General features: G+C 35.0%; 1 protein-coding gene across 7 annotated transcripts in view; it reads right to left on the reverse strand.

Annotated features, from left to right (window-relative positions):
- Positions 1-26,006, reverse strand: part of ATAD2B (ATPase family AAA domain containing 2B) — a 101,235-nt gene that overhangs the window by 23,872 nt on the left and 51,357 nt on the right. For 4 of the 7 annotated variants that reach the window (XM_081156795.1, XM_081156796.1, XM_081156794.1 and 1 more), the window contains 5 exons: positions 23,734-23,869; positions 15,857-16,043; positions 8,682-8,867; positions 4,235-4,370; positions 1,691-1,887 (listed from right to left, as the gene is read on the reverse strand). In XM_081156795.1, coding sequence (XP_081012921.1) covers positions 1,691-1,887; positions 4,235-4,370; positions 8,682-8,867; positions 15,857-16,043; positions 23,734-23,869 — 842 coding nt within the window. The remainder of the gene's footprint in view (positions 1-1,690; positions 1,888-4,234; positions 4,371-8,681; positions 8,868-15,856; positions 16,044-23,733; positions 23,870-26,006) is intronic. The other 3 variants (XM_081156798.1, XM_081156797.1, XM_081156793.1) reach the window with 1 other exon arrangement.

Genomic DNA, 26,006 nt, shown 5'->3' on the forward strand with positions numbered 1-26,006 from the left:
TTGTTTTTCCCTCTCTATCCTTCCAAGAGATCCCTACGTTTTCAGCTTTAGAAGCAGACAAAAAAACAGTAGTAGAATGAACCTGAGAAGAGCAAGAGAGGAAACTAGAGACAACAGAGCCCTTAAATAAAAGTTTCATTTGACCAGCATTTTCTATCCCCTTCCACTGCCCTACCATCCTTACAAAATCTTTATCACGGATGGCATTTGAAATCCGACAATCTCTTCTGGTTAGAAAGAAAAAGAGTTTTCCCTGGCAAAGGCAAAATTGTTTACTCCCAGCATGGGAGGCTAACTTGGGGGCAATCCCTTATCAATTAAGTGTCAGAGTCCCAAACTCAATTTGAAATAAAAATAAACACTTAAAACAATCTTTAAAATAGGCTGATAGTTTTAAGATTATCTGAAAACACTAGGAGGAAAACAACTGCTCCACAAATATAAAATGGTACACATTAATTACAAAAGCAAGTCCGGCAAGTCCTGTCATTCCAGTGGGAAAAGAAAAGGTAGCTGTAACATCACATAAAGAATGTGTGGGCTTTAAAGTTTTAAAAACTTTTGAGTCTTGGCTATGTCACTTGCCAAAGTGCCTCATTTTCCTCAGCTCCTCAACATAAGGACTTTGCAAGGTTGCTGAAAGGGTCAAATAGATAAAACTATCTATTATAGATAAATATATAAATAAAATTATAGATAGTCCCTCCCCCCCCCCCGCAAAAAACGAAAAACATTTTTTCAGATTTCAGGGGGTGGGGGTGGAAAGGGGGTGGCAGTAATAATGCTAGTTCATTTTCCCAGGTATAGATGAGGTAATGGTTCCAAAGGAATCTGCTCAGGTCTAAAAGTACAGATTTCACAACAAGTACACAACATTAAACTTTGAATTATTTAATAATTCAAATTTTAAAAAAAGATGAAGAAAAAATTAAAACACCAAAACTGTTCAAACATGGAGTCTGAACTATAAGGAGAAGGCCAGTAAAGATTATATTGTGTTCATCCACACACTATATTATCCCAGGATAAAAAAATAAAAACAAACAAAAATTAACCTACAGTATTATAGTAGATTCCAAATGGAAAATTTCTTTTCTCATCATCACAAACCATGCTCCCACAAGGACACAAAACAATGCACATAGATAGTGAGAAATTTTCCATCGGGAGCAGAAAAAAATCCTTAGAGAGTAAAATAATTTTAGCTGCACAGGATTTGCTTAACTTCAAATAGCATCTCAGTCACAGGCATTTCTAAAATATGAAAGACACATTTCCGTTTCTTAGCCACCTCTTTTCATAAAGTAGACATAATCTGGGAAGGGCCAATATTAACTGGTATTGCTTGGTTGATACCAATAAATTTTTGAGAGCAGTTTATCCTGGAATAAAAATAGTCTCGTATGGACATCTCACTGAAGCACTTTTAATCCTCTTCGTAAACTGAGAAGTGAGAGATCACAAAGATCAGTGCTAATCAAGAGGACATATACAGACGGGTCACTAATTTCATCCAAAAGTCACCAAGTATTTGCTGATGACATTGGTAGTTATCACATGGATTAAATTTTACAGGCTAGGGGTAATTATTCATCCATGCCTTTGCTTTTTTTCCTTCCAAAAAAAGATGTCAATATTTTTTTCTTTTAGCCAGTTCAACTTCACTGTTTGCACACTACTGAAACAAGACCTCTTCAATATCCACCGGTTTGCTGAAGATGTTAAAGCGTTTATCTGTGGCCAGCCTCTTGGTTACATCCCTGAGAAACAACCGCAACTCTCTTAAAGTATTTTCCTCCTGGTCCTCCATCCGAATTTTTTCTGATTCTGATAATTGACGAGGTGGAGAAGGCAGTGCAAGAGGAAGCACTTCCATAGCACAAAGACCTAAAGGAAATTGAAGAAAATGTTGATTCTAACATGGCAAGGCCAGGACCTCAATTACTTTTCTGGCATTCTCTCACAGTGTTCTCTTAAGAAAAGGAGCATTCCAAACACAGGTGAACCATGCAAATCCAGCAAGTAAAAATTTTAATGGAAACTAGAAGTAAGTTAAGAAATAGATTTACTTTATAAAATAACTCACAATAGAACTCCTTTAAAGGGCAAATGATATAACTTTAAATAATGTGATTTTGAAATATTATTTACATAGAACTTATGAAAAATACTCCACACCAACATCAGTATTTTCAGGTGAACTACTGTATACTGATTTTGCTTGTTTAAAAACTGCTTCTCAAAATGGGGCTGCCTTATATTCGTGACAGTGAAATGGGCAAGTAGCAATTCACTGATCCTTCCTATTCCCAAAAGAACTCAGGTTTCAGTCTCCTATCTTCATGTTCTTAGTACAACATAGTAGGGATAGTAAATGGCACCTGCTAGGAACAAAATAAAGTAGAAACTGAAGAGAGAATTCCAAAAACACCAAGAGAAAATGGAAAACCGAGTCTAAAGTGCTACACATAAAGTATGTGGTATTCACTATCTACTGCCCCCCAAAAAACCCCCAAAAATCTTGAAAGGTAAAGTATTAACTTTTTAAATCATAGTTCTCTAATTCCTTAAAAGATTTTTCTGTTATCACACAGAAGCTGAGGATTAAAAGTCTAAGTATTCTTGTTGATTTCAAATAGCCTCTAAGATGAATAATGAAAGTCAACAGAAGCAACTCAAAAAGAAAAAGAATTATATTAATTTTTAGCATAGAAAATTCAGATCTCTGGGACTAAAATATATCTAGGAGCATGCAAGATATGTATTAAAATGAATCATTTTCATAATGAAGTATTTTAAATACTGTTACTTAGAAATATAGAAGGCATGGGGTGAGAGATGGGTGGAGTGGGTAAGGGGGGAAATGGGGACATCTGTAATACTCTCAACAATAATAATAATAAAAGAAATACAGAAGGCAACAACCAATAATCACAAGGCATAATTTCATATTGAATTTCCCAAGGTTTCTGGGGGAGAAAACCCACAACTATAGCCATTTGATAGGTGTTCATTTATACACACACACACACACACACACACACACACACATACATTTTTATTTTTAATTTCAGAGAGAGGAAGGGAGAGGGAGAGAGAGATAGAAACATTAATGATGAGAGTCACTGCTCAGCTGCCTCCTGCACGCCCCCCCTCTGGGGATCAAGCCCATAACCCGGGTGGGATGTTCTCTGACTGGGAATCAAACCTCGATCTCCTGGATCATAGGTCGACGCTCAACCACTGAGCCACACCAGCCGGGCGATAGGTGTTCATTTTTAAAATACTGAGAAAATGTGGAAGGGAAGCCACTAAAGGGCCATAACATTTTAACATGTTGGGTAATATAACCAGTGGAAAACAAAGAAGTAGAACAAATGTGGAAAAGCAAACAGCAGGGATGGGAGATGTATTTAACACCCTACAAGAGCACCTACAAGGAACATGAAAGAACAAGGGGAAAGAGGCTTAAATTTTTTTTTTAACAAACAGGATTGCTATTTTCCAGAAGAGGCTGAAAGGTTACGCAAGGGATCTTTTACACATCTTTAAAACTAGGAAAAGAAATTCTCCTTTGAATGACTTAGATGCAGTCCTTAGTTAAAGTAGGGGACTGAAATCTGACAAATTTTGAGGCTCCTCTTAATGCAATGAGCCTAAATCTAAAAAAATTCTAACATTTAAAACAAAGCCATGAGAGATTTCCAAGTGCTTAGGTAGCATAAAATATATAATAGGTGTTCAATAAATATTTGAAAAATTAATCAATAAATAAACCAGAAAAGGCAAATGTTCTTCATCAGCTCTTGGCTCATCAAACCTACTCTGCCCTCAGAGTAATCAGTACAACACCTGGTGTTTCACAACCTGACAGTTCCCGTCCTGAATACTTAAGTGACTAAAACACAGCAGAACCAAAGACTTATTTTCTTGGACTTTTTGAGCCTCAGAATGTGAAATATACCAAGAGCATCTGGATTGAAGTAATGAGAATGCTTCAGTAACCATCACCTATTAGGAAAGTTTTAACAATGAGGCTTACTTCCCAATCTATTCAAATCAGGTGAGCACAATGGTCACATCTACATGAGTCCATCGGAAGATAAACAGAACCTGAAAAACTGTGTTCACTTCCACAAAGAAATGGTTTTTCAAAAAATGACTCCAAGAAAAGGCATTTCTTAACTCCACCCACCCCCCACGCCCATTTTCCTAAAGGCTTTAGGAACTTTACCAGTGTGTTTCCTTCGTGGTGGAGCCATTGATGCCTGATTAAGAATCAATTCTTGGAAAAATTTTCTTCTGTCCTCTTCAATAGGCCTTTGAATATACAAGACCTCTTCATACTGTATTCTAAAGATACACTTAACCTACAAACACATACACAAAATATATTAAATATATAGAGAACTAAAAGCTTACATATTATACCAAATTACAATTTCTTCAATTTCCAGTACCATTTTCAATCTTCATTTAAGATTAGTGTGGGGTTAGGGTTAACCTAGTCCTAGGCTATACTGTTGAAAGGTTCACCCTCATAGGCTAAACAAGAACGGAAGGGTGATTCAGTTGCCCAAGTCATTAATAAATTATACTATAGCTGGAAGAGTCAGAAAATAACAGCAAAAAGGATAGTAATAGTCAGATGGCAGTAATCTCAAAGGGCTTTTTGCATAAGAGCTGGAAAGTCATTACCTAGCATCTACAATAGACAGCCGGAAGGCTGCCAGCAACACTGCCTTTTCTTATGCTGTTTCCGTGCATTTCCTCTCCTCTGACTTCCCTTCCTGGACTCTTTCCTTACCAAGTCTATTTCACTGCATCCTCTGGAATCCTGGTTTAACTGCAGACAAACTATACCTTCAGTCTCTTCACAGAATGCTCCACAATAACACCACCTTCCATGCAAAACTCCCAAGCAAAATTAAGTCAGTTCCTTCCAGCTGGTGATTATCTGTACCTCTCCTTTGTTCATCTGCTCTATAAAGACTTTAACCCCAGACATCCCCTTTGCAAGGTATGCTTTTAAAATCCTCTTTGTATCATCCACATTTGTCTGCACATTTAATTTATGTTTTTCTAGAAGGTCTACTTTCCACTTCTAGACACCAAACTCCCTAAGAACAGACCATTTCTTATTCATCTGTTTTGCTATACCTTACCACAGTGCCTGGCACACAGTAATGTGCAAGCATGGACTCAATGAGTCAAGTTCGTGATTCTGTTCCCAGGCCCACATCAAACTGTAAAGTGTAATTAAAAAGGGAAGAAGTCACTAATATGAAAATTACCAAAGTACCAACCATGACAGTAAGGAAATACTGGATTAAATTCAAGATATCAGATTTTAGCCCAAATGTAGCCACACATTTGTGGTAAATTTTAGATAATCCATTTAATTTGGTATGTTTAACCACTTACTGAATTGAAGACTATGAATTTTGTAAATATTATTTCAATCAATCTTTAAAACGATGAGGTATGACAGCATCCCTCATTTAAAAGATGAAACTTGGGCCCTAGCTGGTTTGGCTCAGTGGCAGAGCATAGGCCTGCAGATAAAGGGTCCGGGTCAGCCTCTGCCAAGGTCACGGACCTCCACTGCATGCTCCATCCCAGGCCCCAGTGGGGACGCACACACGGAAGGCAACCAATCGATGTGTCGCTCACATTATGTTTCTCTCTCTCTCTCTCTCTCCCTTCCCCCCCTTCCTCCCTCTCTGAAAAGCAATGGAGAAAATATCCTCGGGTGAGGATGAAAAAAGATGAAACTTGGGCTTGCAAAGATTTAAGTAACGATCTTCAGGTCACAAAATGAATAAATAGAGACCAGGTTATATAATCCCTAAAGGCCTTTTCCAGCTCTAAAATTCTAAGACAGAGAAGAAACAATCAATGAAAAATAAACACTGGAATTAAAAATTTGGATGGAAATTATTTACCTCAACCCAAAGCCAAATCCTTTAAGTTTATAAAATTTCACCTCGCAGCCTTCCAGTATTTTTTGTAGACTACCTTCATGTACAATTCCTTCCAACCCTTTGACCTATGCTTTGCTGGCCTTTCTTCGAAAGTTCTGGCGAGCAAATTTACCACTGAATACTCATTATGGGTCAGACACTGCAGTTATAAATGTGAAGAAAATATGCTTACTTCCTGCTGTCAAGATCTTAAGAGTCTCCTAAGAAAGCATTATGACACCATAGAGGTAAAGAAACATAGGGGAGACCCTGCAAGAGTGAAGGGGCATTAGATAAGGTACAGCCGAAAAAGCTAACATTAACTGTGTTTTGAAAAAATAAAGAGAACACAATACCCTAGAAGTACGAGGCTTTATTCAAAAGTAGCAAAACATTTATTTTCAGTTTAAAATATTCTTCCTTCTCAATATTTTTCAACACTGTGTTAAACTTTGTGAATACAAAACATACCAAGAGTAAGTCTACAATAATACCATGATATTTCTGCCAGGTTATTACAAACATCTCAGAATCCATCATTTTATAAGTAGGCTAAATTATTTTTCTTTCAATTTACAACTTATTTTCTGATATTCTTAGCCTCAAACTTCATGCTGCAAGAAGACAAGCCTTGTATAATTCCCTGAAAAAAATCATGCTCTCACAATGGTTCACACTGGTTTTTATACATGCTATTTCACTCTTTCCTAAACCATTTTTTAACTCTCCACTCAAGCTAATGCTTTCTGGGTGATGCTTTCTCTGACTTTCCCATACCTTCTAATATCTCTCATTAAACTTTTTTCAAGCTCCATGATTTTTAGTAAATTAATTCAGTTGTGCGACCATCACAAGTCAGTTTTAGAACATTTTCATTGCCTCTAAAACGTTCCCTCATACCCATTTGCAGTCAATCCCCATACATATTCATGCTCCCAGCCCGACAACCAGTGACTTGCTTTCTGTCTCTAGAGAGCTGCCTCTTCTAGAAATTGCATATCACATAACTAGTAGTCCATTATGTCCAGCTTCTCTCACTTAGCATAATATACTGAGGTTCATCCACACTGTAGACTGTATCAGTAGTTGATTCATTTATTGCTGAATAGTATTTCACCATATGTATATACAACATTTTGTTTCATCAATCACCAATTCATAAATACTTGGGTTGTCTCCACTATTATAAATAACACTAGTAGGAACATTCATATAAAACTCTTCGTGTACACATATGTTTATAGTTCTCTTGTGTAGTTATCTAGGAGTTGAAATGCTGAGTAATATAGTAAATTTATGTCTAACATTTTAAGAACTGCCAAATTTTCCAAAGTGGCAATGTTTTACAACTCTACCAGCAGTATACAAGGACTCCAGTTTCTCTACATCCTTGCCAACATTTGGTATTATCCATCTTTTTTATTGTAACTATTCTAGTGGTTATGCAGTGGTATCTCATTCCTAAATAACGATAATGAAAATCCTTTTTCATGCTTATTAGCCCAACAGTACATACACTCTGTTGAAATGTTTATTCAAATTTTTAGCTCATTTTTAAATTGTACTCTTTCTTCTAAATTTAATTGTGGTGCCTGGCCGGGCATGGCTCAGCGGTTGAGCATCGAACTAGGATCCAGGCGATCAGGGTTCGATTCCCGGTCAGGGCACATGCCCGGGTTGCGGGTTCGATCAATGACTCATCATTGATGTTTCTATCTCTCTCTCTCCCTCTCCTTTCCTCTCTCTGAAATCAATAAAGATATATTTTTAATTAATTAATTAATTAATTAATTAAATTGTGGTAAAATAGTCATAACATAAAATATGACATTTTAACCATTCTTAATTGTACAGCCTGTGGCATTAAGTATATTCACATTGTGCGACCATCGCTACCATCTCGCTACAGAATGGTCATCCTCCCCAACTGAAACTCTGTACCCCTTAAACACTAACTCTCCACAGTCTCCCATTCGCCAGCCCCTGGCAACCACCGTTCTACTCTCTCTATAAATCTGACTTCTCTGGAACTTCCTTTAAGAAGAATCATATATTTGTCCTCTTGTAACTGGCTTATTTCACTTAGCATAATGTCTCCAAGGTCTATGCATGAAGCATGTGTAAAGTTTCCTTCCCTTTTAAAGCTCAGTGATGTTACACCGCATGTACACGTCACACGTTGTTGACCCATCATCTGTCAATGAACACTTCTGCTGCTTCTGTCTTTCGGCTATTGTGAGTAATGCTGCTATGAATGTGGGTGTACAAATACCTGTTCAAATCCCTGCTTTCACTTCTTTGGGGTATATACCCAGGAGTGGCACTGTTGGATCACATGGTAATTCTATTTAATATTTTAAAAAATCACCATACCATTTATTTTCAACAGTCTGCACAATTTTACATTCCCACCAGCAGTGCACAAGGATGACAATCTCTTCACATCCTGTCCAATTTCAAGTACATTCCTACTTTATAATACTAATATAATACCAAACATTTTATATCTCTGTGGTTTCCAAAATAGATTCGCACATATTGTCTCACACCAACAAGCCTGTTATTATCCACATTTCATAGATGAGGAAACTGAAGCTATTCTAGGTCTGCGATAAGTATTTGAACCTTCTTGGGGTACGGGACGACGCTCCAACCAACTAGCCACACTAACCAGGGCAAGGTCAACTATTTTAAAGCAATATAATAATCAGTTCTTACCTCTTCAGGCAGTTCACTGTACATGGTTTCAGAGGTAGACAACAAAAATATAGGTGAAAATGATGGTATATCTTGTAGCAAAGTCAGAAAAGTTGCTCTCACAGTTTCACTGACAGCTTCCCACCAATCACCAATGTGAGGCATGTAAACAATACTAGGTACTGTTCTTCGAGCTTCACGAAAAATCTAATTAAGGAAAGAACTGGAATTAAAATTTCAAATTGGTATTATTCTAAAGTCTACCCAGTAAGCCTCAAATACATAAAATGTGTCAGGCCTGTTATGGTAATTATTTTCAGCCCAAATATTTAAGTTGTGCAAGACCTGATGCATAAGCCATACAGCTTCTATCTACCCTGCTCCACCTAACGTATTTTTTGCCATGTTATTATTCCTATTCAGTATATATTAGTAGCATATAGGTATCAAATTGCTCCACTTATCTATAAAATATGCTGCAAATGAAAAGATAAGAATGTCGCACCTATGTCAAAGTGATATCAGTAAGCACAAAGAAAAGGAAGACATAATTTACGTTTGTGCACATTGCCTAAAAATCACTAAACATATTAAATAAACATTTTAAACAAAATGTACCACCCTAGACTTAAAATTAATGAACTACCACTGAACCACTTCTTCACCTCCCATTACCTTAATTCAATCTTCAATTCAAAACTGTCACAAAATACCCTCACATCTCTAAAGAGCAATAAATATGTTAACACAAAGCTCTGAGACACTCTCACTGTCAGAAAAGACAAGATAAAGTTTCCTCAGGTGTTAAAAAGAATCGTACCATAGCTTCAGCCGCACTCTGCCAACACACACCAATAGGTTGGCTATCAGTAAGCTGTCAAGCAGAACCACTGCCCTTTACATATATGCCAACCAAAGCTCAGCCCATCAATAAATTCTCACAGGTTAATATGACATCTCTTTAAGAACTTTAACAATAGTCGTAAGTGTAAAAATCTGTCTTCCTTCAATTTAATTTAAGAATTCTACTTCTAAAATTCTCTATTTTTCCTTACTTTAAAACACACATTTCAATTAACCTGTATAATGTTCAAGATACAGAAATAAGAATTTAATATTTAAAATGATTAGGATTAATAGAGCTATTTCTAAGAATCAAAAGAATTATTTGTCTTAATGAGGAAGCCTACCAGTTGCATGAAATTTTCAAATATTGCATTTTATACAGCTTTAAACCTCCTGTATAAAATAAAATATACTGCCAATTTCATAATGAACCAGATGGAAGATGCTCAAATAAAATGTTTCCCCCAAGTTGGAAATGTAGATGTTATGATCACTCACATCAAAAGTAATATTTGCTCCTTCCCTTCCTTTAACATTTGCATATCCACCAATCCAGAACAGTTGTACAACACAGCTCCTTCAGGAACTCAAATTTTGACCTTTTCTGCAAACACGCACCCTCTCATCCTGGATCTTGAAAATCCAAGGATTATTGTTTTCCAAAGTTCTTGTAGAATATTCATGAGAGAAAAACAAGCATAAATATCCGCAAAACGAAGGAACCACACAGCAGCACAAAGGCAAGTGAGGCATTTGACTTTTTTTAAAAAGTATTACATGCCACCCGAATTGGGCATGATTTGTGGACCAATTCCTTTTATTGCTTTCCAACTCCCACTCTGTGCTGGTAAAACTAGGAAGAGTCAGCAGGAAAGAAGGGCGATTATATGGAAAAGACTAAGGAGCTATACAGCTGACTGAGAAACCTCACAAAACTAGCCACCTAATTCAGTCATGCAAGTTACCGTGTGCGCAGGGAGAGATGAAAAACCCATGCCTTTTTAAAAAAATGAAATTTTGCCTTTCATTCTAGTACTCGCAGGTTAGGTTTTCTCTGTGTTGAGAACATCTAGCTGCCAACAAGTGTCAAAGCAACACAAGGTTAAGGGACAATGAAAACTTGACCGAGTCAGAGGTTAAATAACACTGTGTTGTATTCGCAAGGCTAAACTAGATACAGGAAGCATCACCAACTCTAATAGAGTTGAGGGCTCTTCCTAAGCTTTTAGAGGAAAAACAGTTTTAATTTCTAGAAAAACTGAACAGCACTACTAAAACCAGTTTTCTTTTAAATTCTCTACTCCATGGTATCTCAGAGTATTAAAATAAACTTTCATATTTTCTTTAAATACATACTCAACCTGCTCTAATTCTCCAGTTTTCATAATGAAAAGCCAAAAAGTACACACTCTGAGAATAGTATTATAATTTCAGGAAAAAATTTTTAATCCTATTGTGATTTTTCTATAATATAAAAACAGCTCTTCAGCAGTTTGCTGGTAACTTTTAAAGTTGTGGAATAAGATACACTCTGTGAAATCAATTAACCAGATAATTCCAAGTTGAAAAATAAAGCCTAGTTTTAGTGAAGCGGCAATTGTCTCTGGAACAAGTGATGCCATTTGATAACTAGAAAAATACTCACCTACAGGGTGTCTTGGATTGGTGGATGTGCAAGATGTAGTAGAAAACAGAAAAACTGTTATAGAGAAAAAAAGACAGTAGGCCAAATTACTGAACCAACCGTTCCAAAATACCTCTGACATGACCAGCATCTTGCACAAATAAGAGAAACAAACACCAGTGTATGGGAACTGTTCATTTTGATTCTTTAAACAATATACTCTCTATTTCCTTCTGGCCTCTTCTTGTCCCAGACATCACAGTCCCTTATATAACATATTTTTGTTTCTTTTTAAATCACAAACTACTCCCTCTGAATATTAAAGAGATGAAAGGCAAAAATCAGGCCACTGAAGTCAGAAGTGTCCATATAAGGAAACACTAATAATGTAAACTGCATCTATATTTACAATAGTCCTTATCATCTCAAAAGCTAAACTTTCGAGTCAGTACTTTAGCTGCCAAGTTAAAATGTTCAGGGCATAAAAATGTATTATATTTTTTAAATTAAGTATATACAGCCCATGCCATTTCCTTCAGAACCTGAAAACTAAATAATTTAAATACAATGCGAATGAAGCAGAAAGCTCCAAGTCAGTACCGCTCTTGCTTTCGTAAAAGGGGTTATATAAGACAGAGGAAAACAACTTTTTGTCATCAATAAACCTCCAGAATTTGTCCTGGTCACATTAGTATTATAAATGTGCTAAATTTATAAAACATAAGTAAAAGAAAAGTCTTGGGGGCCAAAATATTCTCAATTTCTATAAAAATTTAAAAGCACTATTAAAATAAATTTAATGCGTTCTACCATGCTATCACAAAATATTAAAATAAATATCTATGTTGCTGATATCTTTATTCCATATATATCGTTTTTCTCCATTTATATTCTATTTACCTAAGATTTATTGAGCATCTCTGTGAAAAGAAGGCACTGTCTGGGATATGAAGATTCAGGAATGAAGAAATAACATGCCCAGTTTCTTTACAAGCATACAAAAATCAGCCTGTTACAAAACACAACTATACTAGAATTTCTGAATAATGGCTGTAATACAAATCAACTTGTTATGAAAATTAAATCACCCAAATTTCTTTCCTGATATTTTCATTGCCTAAAAACTTCAAATATTTTGGTAAATGTGCTACACTCTGGACTGGTATGATTTAATTTGTTTACAACTCAAAAAAAAATTGTTACTACGGTAAAATACAGAAAACCATGTGCACAAACACAAGAGTATCCAAAGTATACACAGACTGCTAGGAAAAATCCAGAAACCCTTATGCACAAACACAAGAGAATCCAAAGTAAACACATAGGTAAGTTTATTAGCTCCTTAATGCTACTTAATCAAAAAGGATTTCCTCTGAGCATTTCCAGATACATTTTATTTCTGAGGAAAGAAAAATATTAAAATTTTCACCTTAAAAAAAACCCTCATTAACCATTTAAAATTATATGTATCATACAGAACCCAAACTCCAAAGCTTTGACAGACCATATATAAATGTACCAATTCAATCATACTTCTTCTGTATTAATTAAAAAGGTAAATTACAGCACACTCATCAATCACTTTTTGCCTAAATCAACAATAGAAATAATACAAAAGGCAAAAAAATACACTTAAAGATGTCAGAAAAGGGAAATCATAGTTATCACTATTTTTGAGAGTGTTAACACAGGTAAGTCCTTTACTACAGATACTAACATCTCCAGCCTTGTAGAACTCAGTACTCAACTGTGAACTTAATGAGACGACCATAAACCTTCCATGCTATACCAGGGTTTTCCATTCTCCTTCCAGAGCCTTTGGAAGACTATGAAATACTCAGTAACATGTACACACACACACACACACACAGCCACTTTGTGAACTCTGGCAATTGTTTCAGTAATAAATGTCTAACTAGTGTCCAGTGATCAGCAAAGTGGGATCTACTGAAGACCTAGAATAGTAACACCTGGGATATTTAAAGTGCAGGTTCCTGGGGCTCACCCCAAGTTTAATGAATTCTCCTAAATAGTTCCATTGACAATCTAGAATTTGTTTTGGGGCTACAAAAACAGGTAGGAAATCCAGTTTTGTTTTGCTTTTGCTTTTTCCCCTTATTGAACCAGCCAGTTTTCCAAGACCATTTATTAAATAATCCATCTATTCTATCTACTGATGTCAAATATCATCATCATCAGATACTAAATTCTCATTTCTATACAGGCCGAAGTGAATTCTCTTTTGTTCTATTACTTTGTCTATCTATCCCTGCACAGGTACAAATTCTTTATTACTCCAGTTCTATTACAGCTTTTAAAACCCAGTAGGGCTCCCTCATTACACTTTTATCCCTAGAATTCACCTTGCTATGCTCATATTTATTATCTACAGGAAACAGAGAGTCCTTTTTTTAACTTCTCCACTTAAATTTTAGAGGAATTATAGTTGAGATTGTACTTAATTTATAACTTAAATTAGAAAAGAACTCACAGCTTTCCAATTTTGAGTCTGACCGGCCATTAGCTATGAAAGGAACTACCAACATTTGTTGGGTATTGTATGCCAAGTGTACTGGATAAGCTTACTTTAATAACCACAAACAATCCCCCACGCAAAAATATCACAACTTAGGTGGTATCATTATTTTCATTTTATATATGAAAAAATTAAGGCTCAAAGAGGTTAAGTAACTTGTCCAAGGCTACCACAACCAATAAGCAAAGTAGCTGAGATTTTTATCTGTGCAATTCGAGTTGAGTCCACACTCTGAATCATGGTACACAATTAAAAACAAAGTGTGTCTTTCATTATTTCAACTGTCCTCCTCGACTAAATTTTCAGATTTCTTCCTGTAGGCTCTACAAATTAACTGTTTAATTCCTAGGTAAACTTAGTTGCTACTTTAAATGGGACCTCTTCTTCCATTTTATTCCTAACTTGTTGCTATTCATATAAAAGAACACTATTGATTTTAAAACATTAACTTTGAAAGTATCCATCTTATAGAATTCTCTTATCATCTCTAATAGTTTTTCAGTTGCTACTATAAGTTTTCCAAATATACAATCATATTACAGGGATATAATTATAACTTCAATATGTCCATTCCAATATTACCTCTCAGTGTCTAACTGAATCAATTGTGCATGCCTTAATAATGGTATATTACTCTGTTGATGTGCTACTAGATTCCATTTGTAATATTTACTTAGTGTCCATCATCCGCGTAAGATTGGTCTACAGTTTTCTTTGTATTCTTTCAAAGGCATATCATCGCTGGTTTTGTTGATTTCATAGCTTGCTTGCTTTTTCTACGCCTTGGAACAGTTTAACTAGCATCAAAATGATCTTATCCTTTAAGATGAAAAGAATCCACCTGTAAAACTATCTGGATTTAGTGCTTTTTTTGACACTTATTTCTTCTTCCACAGCTAGTGTCTTGTCTGTTTAGGTTCTCTCTCCTCTGGGGTCAATATGTTAATTTATATTTTCCTAGTAAATCACTTGGACTTATTTTAAATGGTACTGAGTGATTCTCTCACTTGCATTCAAAGCTGCAATAATTTTGTCTCACTAAATAGGAAAAATATGAGCAAGCATATAAATCACCATTATTGTAAGACACAGAAAGAATGAATTAAATGTATAAAACTTGGAGCAAATTACTGATACACCGTTTTTATTCAGAACATGGGGTTTTCGGGGGAAACCCTTTACATGGGGCTTTTTAAGTAGTGAAGTGCTGCTAGGATGTTCATACCCAGAGAACTAAGTAAACGAGAAATGAAATCAACACTATGAACTGTTTAAAAAATATTTTTAGAATGTTTAAAAAATATTTCTTGCTACAAGGCACAGAATGGTTTTCAATAACACAGTATATGTATTAAATATTCATAAAATGTAACTGGGGGGAAAAAACAAAATTGTTTGCAATTTTCTTAGAGATTAGATGACTCCAATCATCTAATCTCTAAAAGTAGGATAAATATCAAAGTAGAAAGTGGCATTCCTCTCTCTAATTTATTTATAAGAAGCATTACTCAAACATTCAGTGAGCACTTCCTCTGAGCAGGGCACTGTGTCAGAGATACAGAAATAATGAAGACACCATCCCTTGGCTCAAAAAGCTTATTCCCCTAAACCTCTAGTTACAACATGACACACATAATGAATTCATACTTATATATTAAAACCTCAAGAAATATAAACAGCCCCACTAGAACTTTGCTTCACAACTAGCAAATATAAAGTAGTTGAAAATCAAATATCAAACACATTTTGACTAGTGATACAATTATATGTAACTTTTAAACTGATATCACATTTCTAGATAAATTTTAAGTCCTGACATCTCAAATTGGGTATGATTTCCTTTCCTGTAAGTACAGAGAGAGGTACAGAAAAGCTCTGAAACCGTAGCTTTGAAAAGAGGGTCAGAAAAAGGCAAAAGAGGCTCCCTTTCTACACTGTTTAATGAAACTTTAATATAAGAAACAGGATATTAAAATTTGAGAAGTGAATGAAGTATCATGGTAAAAACAATGAGCTCACTTTGAAAAATGTTGTACATCAGAAGGATCATCTGCCTTAATACTATGTTAACAAATAAGCAACAAAAAGTAAATATCCATATTATGTTCTTTGAAAAAAATGTATCTATAAACACTACCATGATATAAACAATAAGAAAGTTGGAAGTGCTCTGATATAGTACAAACCTACCTGTGCACATGATTCTTCAGGTGTTTTGGCACTAACTGAATAAAGTGCTGGGAGATCTAGTCTGTGCACAGAGAATTTTTCTAGAGTGTGCAAAAGCGCTGGAGCAAGGTGAGAGGTTTGGCCTGAGCCTCGTTCTCCAGACAGCAATAATCTTGGCCTGTAAGAGGTTGGCTGATGATATGGTGACCTGCAATACATGTAAGACATAATAATTATTTTGAAACCATACACTCTGAAGATCAATATGAAATGTTATGCAATATATTTACATTAAAGGAATATAACTCCAAATTAATAGAACTTCCCTATCTTTCTTATTTTTTAAGTACAGTAAATCACTTTTCATTAATTAATTTTAAAATGTTGATCTCTTTGACCGTATTAATAACCAAGAGGTAAGAGTATAAAAACGTCTTCTAAGAAAGTAAAAATATATGGGTATCATACCACATATATTAACTTGGAAAATGCTTCAGACATTAAGTGTGATTTAGTTGTTAACTATCCATGGTCAAATGTTAAGAATCCCACATCAACAAGGAGGTACATCTGGAGATTACCCAAAATGTAGGACTTTTTTTTTAAGTGGTTAAAATGTTAAATTTTATATATTTTTAACCACAATTTTTAAAATAGAAAAAAACAGCAGGACTTTTTCAGTGGCAGCATATTTTGTTTCTAGGACAATAAAAACTGTTTTTACCCTCAAATATCACATCTAAAGCTCTACACAAGAGAAGGTAAATTTACAAAAATATATTAATGAAACTTGAATAAATAAAACAAATTTACATACAATCTATAAGATAATGGAGGAAATTCTAAACAATGCAATAAGCAAGTAAATAGAACTAATGGAAAGAAATAAAACACTGTTACTTGTAAAGGATGATTGTGTACTAGAAAGTCCAAGTGAATCATCTAATAATTGTCAGAATCTACCAGCAAAGCATTGACAAAAAATGGAATTAGAAAGTCAAAATATTTTCTAAACCCCACCAAGAACCAATATAAAAAAGGAAATCCTATTTATAATTGCAAAAACACAAATGGCAAAACAAATAATATTATAGAAAAGTATGAAACTATATAGAATACATTATGAGCCTGACCTTATAAAAATGTCAATGCTTTCTAATGCATTTATAGTTAACTAAACTTAAATATATATAACAGTATTTTACCTTATACATTTAAAATTTAAAATCAAAATCCCAAAAGAATTTGAGAGGAGATTTAAAGCTTATTCACAACATTATCTGAAAAAATTATCAAGGAAATTTTGGAAAAATATGTTAGGTCCAATTTTACAACATTTAAACCTGTTTTAGTAACAAGCACTTCATACAAATTTCTTGTTTAACTTTCTTAACAATTCTGTGAAATATATAGTTTCCACTTATTAAACAGATGAAGAAACCAAGGCTCAGAGAGGTTAGGTATAAGATTGTAAACTCAGTGATGATGACAGACTTCAAATTCTTATTCAGGTCCGTATAATTGCAAAGCCCAGGCTCCCAACCACTATGTTAATAACACCTGGCTGACTGGCTATTTCAAGCCAGAACTCGCCCGTGTGACCAGCTTACTTTGGTCAGCAAGGTGTTTAAAATTACTTAAATTAATGTAAGTGCAGACACAAGTTATCTCATGATAGGTCAGCAACATTCGGACACAGAAACACGTGTATACTCGTGAACAATCAGCAAGATGTTTAAAATGTGCCCTACTTTATACCGAAACATATTACACAACAGAAAAACAAAACAGAATGTAGAATACACCAAAAAAAAGAAACACAGATCAGTAGAAGATAATAGGCAACCCAGGAAACAAATCATAGTAACTGAAAGAATTTGACATAAGATAATAAGCATAAAAAATAAACAAAAGAGGGACAAATTATAAAATAAATGTTTAAAATAGGGAGGATTCAGATCCTCATTTCAAAGAATAAGTAAAATGAATTCCCACACAGAAACAAATAAGAAAAACTAAAAGATTCATATATTTAATTCATACAAATTTTTAAACTTTTATAACTCAAGATTACAAGCTGAACCAAATGGCAAACAACCAAATGAGAATAAGAATTTGCCATTGCCCGGCCAGGCGTGGCTCAGCGGTTGAGCATCGACCTGGGATCCAGGCGATCGGGGTTCAATTCCCGGGGGGGCACATGCCCGGGTTGCGGGCTCAATCAGTGACTTTCTCATCATTGATGTTTCTATTTCTCTCTCTCCCTCTCCTTTCCTCTCTCTGAAATCAATAAAGATATTTTTTTTTAATTAAAAAAAAAAAAAAGAATTTGCCATTAACAAAAAATGGTTTTCAATGTATAAAGAGCTAATGTGCACAGTGTTAATAAAAAATACTTTCATGGGCACAGGATATAAGCAGACAATTCAAAAAAAGATACAAATAGATAACATTTTTTTAAAATGTTCATTCGTTTAACAATTGCAGAATGCTTCCGATATTGAATGCATTGGCCCTACTTATCCAATAATACCACTATTATCACAGAGCTCATAACTGAAGGTATTTAGCAGAAAAAGGAGACTCACAAATTACTACAACACAGTGTGCTTAATAAGCAGCACTGTTTAAGTGTAGGGTGCTATGAGAGACCCCAATTAGAGACTCATAGAATGCTTTCCTGGAAAAGTGTTACCAAAGCACAAATGCAACAGATGGGAGGCAGAAAAGATGAATTCCAAGAAATAAAAACAGGATGTGCAAAGGACCAGAGGCTACAAAGGCCTTGGCCTTTTGGGCTAAGGGATATAGCTCATACAGCAGCTTCTTTTAAGGTTTTAGGGCAATGTACGGGTAAAGGTATTCGGGGGCTAGGGAAGGGAAGTAGAAAGGAGAAAGGCTATGAAGGGTTTTGTAAATCATGTTACAAGTTTGGAATGTTCACTTAAGACAAAGGGGAAAGCATTAAGATGCTTAAGCAGGGGAAGTGACATAATCTCATACATGTTTCTGGAAGATAACTCTAGCCCAGTATGTCAGTATAGGAAAGGATTTTTTTTTTTTTTAATATATCTTTATTGATTTCAGAGAGGAACGGAGAGGGAGAGAGAGAGAGATAAAAACATCAATAATGACAGAGGCATTGATCGGCTGCCTCCTGCACGCCCCCGACTGGGGATCAAGCCAGCAACCCGAGCATGTGCCCTGACCGGGAATTGAACCCCAATCACCTGGATCCTAGGTCGATGCTCAACCACTGAGCCACGTTCAGCTGGGCAGGAAAGGATTTTTAAAGAAGGCAAACAGGAAGAAATATGACCAGTTACTGGTTTGCTAAAATAACCCAAGCATAAGATGCTAATGACAGTCTAGACAATAGTATTAGAGAGGTGAGAAGGAACACCATGAGATGAGACTTACTTAGTCGGGACTTGGTCATTACCAGATACAGAAGGAAAGAAAGAGGAGGAAGCTGAGAATGATGTTCAGTTCTAGCTGGGACAACTGAATGAATGGTAGCTCACAGGACTCACAGGAGGAGAAGGGTGACACAGTCCAGTATATACTAAAAGATGTATGGTACAGCCCTAGCGAGGTAGCTCAGTGGATTAGTTGTACCAATACGCCAAGGTGGCAGGTTCAATCCACAGTCAGGAAACATACAAGAAACAACCAATGAATGCATAAATAAGTGGAACAATAAATCAGTGTCTGTCTGTCTGTCCCTCTCCCCTTCCTCCCTCTCTCAAATCAATAAGTAAAATTAAAATAAAATATCTATGGCACAATAAAGGAAGATAGGAAGCTGGACAGGGTCTAAGGCTCAAGAGGGATCTTAAGCTTGAGAAAGATGTGGCAGTTATTAACAGATGAAAAAATTATGAAAATAATGAAAAATGATTTTTTATCTATTAGATTGATAAACTAAAAATTAATTTTAATACCCACTAGTTAGTAGTTGTTGGGAAAATTGGCATTTTCATGACTAGTGGGAGTGAGAAAAAGTACAATTTTCCAAAATTAAATTTGGCAAATATGTCAAATATATACCAAAATGTATATCCAAGGATATCTACAACTCATCTCACTCCAAGAATTCCCTTACCTCTTAGCATTCTTTATATTTTTTTCATAATACTTATCTTCTAACATTTTATTTATCTATTACACTTACTATTTTATATCTGTCTCCATCTAAAACCTAAGCTTAATGAGAACAGGATTCATAGCCCATTTTGCTCACTGACACATTCTAGGTACCTAGGACAACATGAGGCACTTGATGGGCACTCTGAATGAATGAATTAATACTGAATGAATGAATGAATGAATGAACGAACTATTCAAATAAACAAGATGTTACTTTCATCTATCTGGTTGGCAAAGATTTAAAAAGACAAACTGTACTCAGAATTGACAAAGATATAAGAAAAATACCACTCTTATACATTAGTGATGAAAATGAAACTGGTGCCACCTTTCTGGAAGGCAATTTAACAACCTGCATCAAGTTTTTAAACATATACACCCTTTGACACAGCAATCACAGTTTTTAAAATTTACCCTATGCTCTGAATCAGATAATCGTACAAAGATGTACACTTAGAAATCTGTCTATCACAGCACTGTTTATAAAAGAGGAAAATTGGAAACGTCAATTTTTATCAGTAAGGTTATATAAACTAAGGAACATCTGAAAAATAAAGTACTATGCAGCTATTTTAAAAGAATGGCATTAAATATACTGACGTGAAATAACATTCCCAACATAGTGGATAAAATAACAAGATACATCAAAAACCTTACAAGGAGGACATAATTTATATAAAATAATACGTGGGTCTGTCTATATGCATAGAGAGAATACAGAAGTATGGTCACCAAAACTTGAACAAATATTACCTTCAGATGCTTGGGCTTTAATTTTTACTTTCTTCTTTATGCTCTTCTTTATTACTTAAATTTTCTACACAGTATATCATCTTTCTAATTAGGAAAAACAAAGCTATTTTCATTTGGAAAACCTCAGAAAGCTGTGTTTCTAATCCCCTTATGGTAATATATAGTAAGAAAGAAAACTTATTTTCCATCATAAGGGTTCTCTACCAGATTGACAGGCCTTAAATATCTTTACTTATATTTCATCTTAAATCTAAGTAAACAATTTTAGGAATATTGTTTTAGGAAACTATTTCCAGAAACAAACGCACCAGCAATGCCCAAGCTAGTGTTACTGGAGACCAGAATTAAAGTCATGCTTTCTATGCACCTAGCACCTTTTTTGTATTGGTCTGGCATGCTAACACGTTGTTCAAACCAGAAGCCAAACCAATAAAATAAAAAAATCCATGTGTAGTCTTTATTAAAGGCCTACATTCTAAAGTGTGTATTTCTTCGAAAGTGTGAAAAATATTATTGTCTAACCTACCCAGAAAAGCAATACATTTTCCTATCTACATATTAAGCTCAGAAATCAACCTGGAAACTGCATAGTATAAGAAAAAGGAATATGACCCCAGAAAACAAACAGTACAGACCCTGGTTCTGCCACCTGCTAGCCGCATGATCATGGGCAATTTATTTAACTTAGTGTTTCAGTTTCATTGTCTATAAAACGATACCACAAATTAGCTATATGATTATTGAGAGACCTATATGAATTATCATATATAAAGCCCCAAGCTTTATATATTTACCACACATCTAGTTTGTAATGAACTTCAGATGCTAAATCCTATTCCTTCATACTCAAAAAAACCAGCAAATGTCGCCATTTCTCCTGTGAAGCCCTCCTGGACTCCCCAGTGCTAGCTCCTTAGCTCTGATTTCACAGTACTTCGGCCACATTGCAATGTGTGTCACACCCAATAACAAGAACTCCTCCAGAGTAAGAACTACGTTATACTCTAATCGTGCTTATGTTTTCAGCACCTAGTAGTGCCTGTCATAGAGTAAACACATAAAAACTGGCAGAATAGGTGGATAAATAAAGAAATAAATGAATGAGATTTATCAAAACATCTACAACTAAAAAAGCTTATTCCAGGATATAGCTGTCTCACTATTAAATCAACCAAAGAATTTATATGCATATAATACATAACCCATGGACACAGACAATAGTGTGGTGAAGGCCTGGGGCAGGGAGCGGGTGGGGAGTGGAAGGGGTTAATGAGGAAAAAAGGAGACAATCTGCAATAATATTTTCAACAATAAACATAATTTTTTTTTTTAATCAGAACTAGAAAAGCTTATGTAAAGAAAGCTAAAATTAAACCAATTTTGGAAAGGCTAAACAAAATGAGGCATACTAGTGGTACCCATTAAATCATTGGCAGAGAAAGGTCTTAATAAAAAGTCAAACTCAAAATTGCATGTGGCCCGGCCGGGCGTGGCTCAGTGGTTGAGCGTCAACCTAGGATCCAGGCAATCAGGGTTCAATGCCCAGTCAGGGCACATGCCCAGGCTGTGGGCTCGATCAATGACTCTCTTATCACTGATGTTTTTGTCTCTCTCTCTCCCTCTCCTTTCCTCTCTCTGTGAAATCAATAAAGATATATTAAAAAAAAAAACAAAAAAAAAAAACACCTGCATGTGAAGTTTTCTCATCAAAATCTCTTTCTGTATCACTTTACTGACAATAAAGCTATCTTATAAAATTGGAACATATATCTTTTGATAGTTTCTTAGCTCTGCTATCATGTATTTCAAATCCAAACAATTAAAATTGTCAAAACAAATCTTTCTCTCTCTCTGTCTCTCTGTCTCTCTCTCTCTCTCTCACACACACACACACACACACACACACACACACACACCCCACACACACCCCACACAGGCTAGCGAGGTGGGGGAAAAAAGACTGTTTTGGCTTTCTCTTAGCCATCAATAAAACAGATCTGTAAAATTACTGAAATAGTCTAAGAAAACTTCCCTGAGGGCATAAAAGTAATGACCTGGGAGTAAAAGAAAAAAGTTTCTAATAGACGAGTTCGCTGTTAAAGAAAAAAAGAGTAAATGAAAGTAATTTATTCTCACTTTTAAAAATGAGAAACAAGCAAGAGTTATCAATGCAAATAATCAAATTAACATTTTACCAAAATCTACATGGGAGAAACTTCAAGTTGAAGACTTAAATTTGCTCAAAATAGTCAAAAGAAAAATTACTTAAAAGTAACACACAATCCAACATCTTCAATAAAAGTGCAATTAGACCTACCTGACTGGAGCATTATGGTCCTTTAACTCTCATGATAATTATGTAAATGCAAGTGATGATGCTATTAGTATTTGAAAACTATTTGGTCCCTTAATTTAAAATTAGATTTGCACTAAAATTGTATACCCATTAAAGTGTACAGCAAAAGCTGCTTTAATATAGATAAAGGTAAATGTAAATAGAAAAACCATAAAATCTAAGTTAGGAAAGTGTAAACTAATGGGATTTTGGAGAATCCAAAGTTATTTGTTTAATTACTGAGCAATTTCTAATTCAAAATGTCTTCAGTACCTGTACAGTCCCTAAATTATCATCTGAAACTTATTACAAATTAAAATACTCTAGACCTTGGTAAATAATTCACTTCTGTTCCTTTTAGTTCAAATAAAAAGCAATAAAATTGGAGACATGAGTTGATTCTCTAAAGCTAACCCTTCCTTCTACCTTGGTTTAAATAAAAATCACACAATTGGTTTAGGAAAAAACTTTACAGTTGACCAATAAACCAATTTATTACCACACAAAAAATTATACACAGTAAGTGCTCCAGAACTGTGCCCAAACAACAGAAAATCAAAGTTCTCAAGGTTAGAACCATAAGTAAAAATATTCCATAATTCTAACCATAAAGTAGTAAAAAACATGCTGAATGGAAAGAAATTTGATATAAATTACTTACATCGTAAAATGAAGGTAGGATTTATGTACAGCAGCAGCTGATGACTGTTTCTTTGGTGATCCTGAGTGACAGCTGGTCTCAAAAATTGATAAAGCATTCTCGTCTTCACTATCATCCAAAATTAGGGTATCTATATCTGTTCAAAAACAAAAAATCACAAAGATTGAGGTTTATAAAGTCATTTAAAAGTAGTGCTCTACAAAAGCTCTTAAGAAAAATTGGTTTAAAAATCAAATGACATTAATAAGTTATCTATCAAATAATACGGATTGAGCAGGCAAATTAACACACTGCAATGTTTTGAATAATTTACAGGTGAAATAATGTAATTCTTTCACCTTTACAGGCTGCGTAAGTGTTATAAGATATAATTTGGGAGATTTTATTGACTAACTACAAGAATGAAAAGAAATGGCACTCTCATAAAATACCCAACTACTTACTAAAAATCTCTAAGTTAATTTTGACCAAAACCAATACAGTTCATCTAAGATATTTGGTATAATAAATAGGGCACTTGACCCCCCACCCACCAAAAAAAAGCCAAGGGGGAATAAGGTATACTCTCTAAAATAAGATACTAAATTGTGCTGGCAGATGTAGATTTTAGTAGCTTTTAAAAACTAAATATTTAGTACAACTAATACTGTAAAAGTTAACCTGAAAAATAAGTATCTTTTGAGTGATAATTTCATACACAAGGAAAGGATACTTGTCTAAGAAAAATATTAAAGACCAAAACAAACCAGAATAATATATCTAAATTAACTAAAAAACAATTCTTAATAATCAAATAAAATTTGGTTTCTCTTCTTCACTGGTATATAAAGAAAATTTTGAATTAAGTACACTCTATACTTATGAAAAAAAGTATAAGAAAACACAGATGCTGTAACAATTTTTCAAATGGCAATAGAGAGCTATCATAATCTCTCAGAGGGGAATGTAAGAGTTTTATGATTTTGAAAAGGGAATGTGAGTTTTTTAAAAATGTGAGGAGCCCCGGCCAGTGTGGCTCCGTTGGTTGGGCATCATCCCATGAACTGAAAGGTTGCTGGTTCGATTCCCAGTCAGGGCACATGCCCAGGTTGCAGCTCAATCCCTGGTAGGAGGTGTACAGGAGGCAGCCACTAGATGTTACTCTCTCACACTGATGTTTCTCTCTCTCTCCCTCTTCCTTCTTCTTCCTCTAAAAATCAATAAATATATATTTTTTAAGTTAAAAAAACTGGAAGAAAAAGTACATATCCTCAGTTATGAAAGTCAGAGATAAGAAATGTATGCTTTATGGCAGAGTACCTGGCTCAAACATAATAAAATATTTATTCCCTTCCATATCTAATTTAAAAATTGAGTAATCCATGTGATATTTCATTAGAATCCATCCCTAAAAAATTGTTTCTGAAAAATAGATTTAGAACAGCAAAATTCAATGAATATTGATGGGTTTTACTACATATATTTTCAATGTTAATATAATTCATTGAACAGTTTTCTATTTGGTACAAACCCCTTGCTAAATCAGGTACTAGGACTGGGGAAATGAAGGTAATTAAAACACATTACTTTCTCTTCAAACTTCATGGGCCTTACTCTGATTAGCTTATGAACCTAATGTTTTCCTATAAATGAATGCATTTTTAAAGGAAGGACTTTCTGGTTTTCTATGTTTGTTTTTAACCCTCGCCCAAGGACATTTTTTTCCATTGCTTTTCAGAGAGAGTGGAAGGGGGAGAGAGCGACATCTACGTGAGAGAGATACATCACCTGGTTGCCTCCTGCACGCGCCCCAACTGGAGCCGGGGACCACGCCTGCAACCAAAGTACATGCCCCTGGCCAGAATCAAACCCGGACCCTTCAGGCCACAGGCTGACGCTCTAACCACTGAGCCAAACCAGCTAGGGTGGTAACTTCCTGTTTTTATTTCAGGTCCAAACTACAATCTTGAAGCTAGAATTCATGACCTTTTATAACCAGGTTCTAATTTACTTCCTCACTAAAAATGTATACTCTATTAGCACAGCAAACTGCAGACTGCCCTACCATAACAACAAAATACATTTGATGAGTAGAATCCAGAGGGGCTTTATAGCACCATAGCTAAGAGCATGGGCTCTGGAGTCAGGGTCCCTGGGCTTGAGTAAGCTCTAGAACTTACTGAGTTACCCTATATAAGTGAATACTTACCCCACAGGATTATTATGAGGATTAATAAACGACAATTTATTAAGTGCTTTATAATAATAAATGTAAGCCATCATTATTATAGTCA

The sequence above is a fragment of the Miniopterus schreibersii genome (genome assembly GCF_964146895.1).
Source record: "Miniopterus schreibersii genome assembly, chromosome: 13".
NCBI lineage: Eukaryota > Metazoa > Chordata > Mammalia > Chiroptera > Miniopteridae > Miniopterus > Miniopterus schreibersii.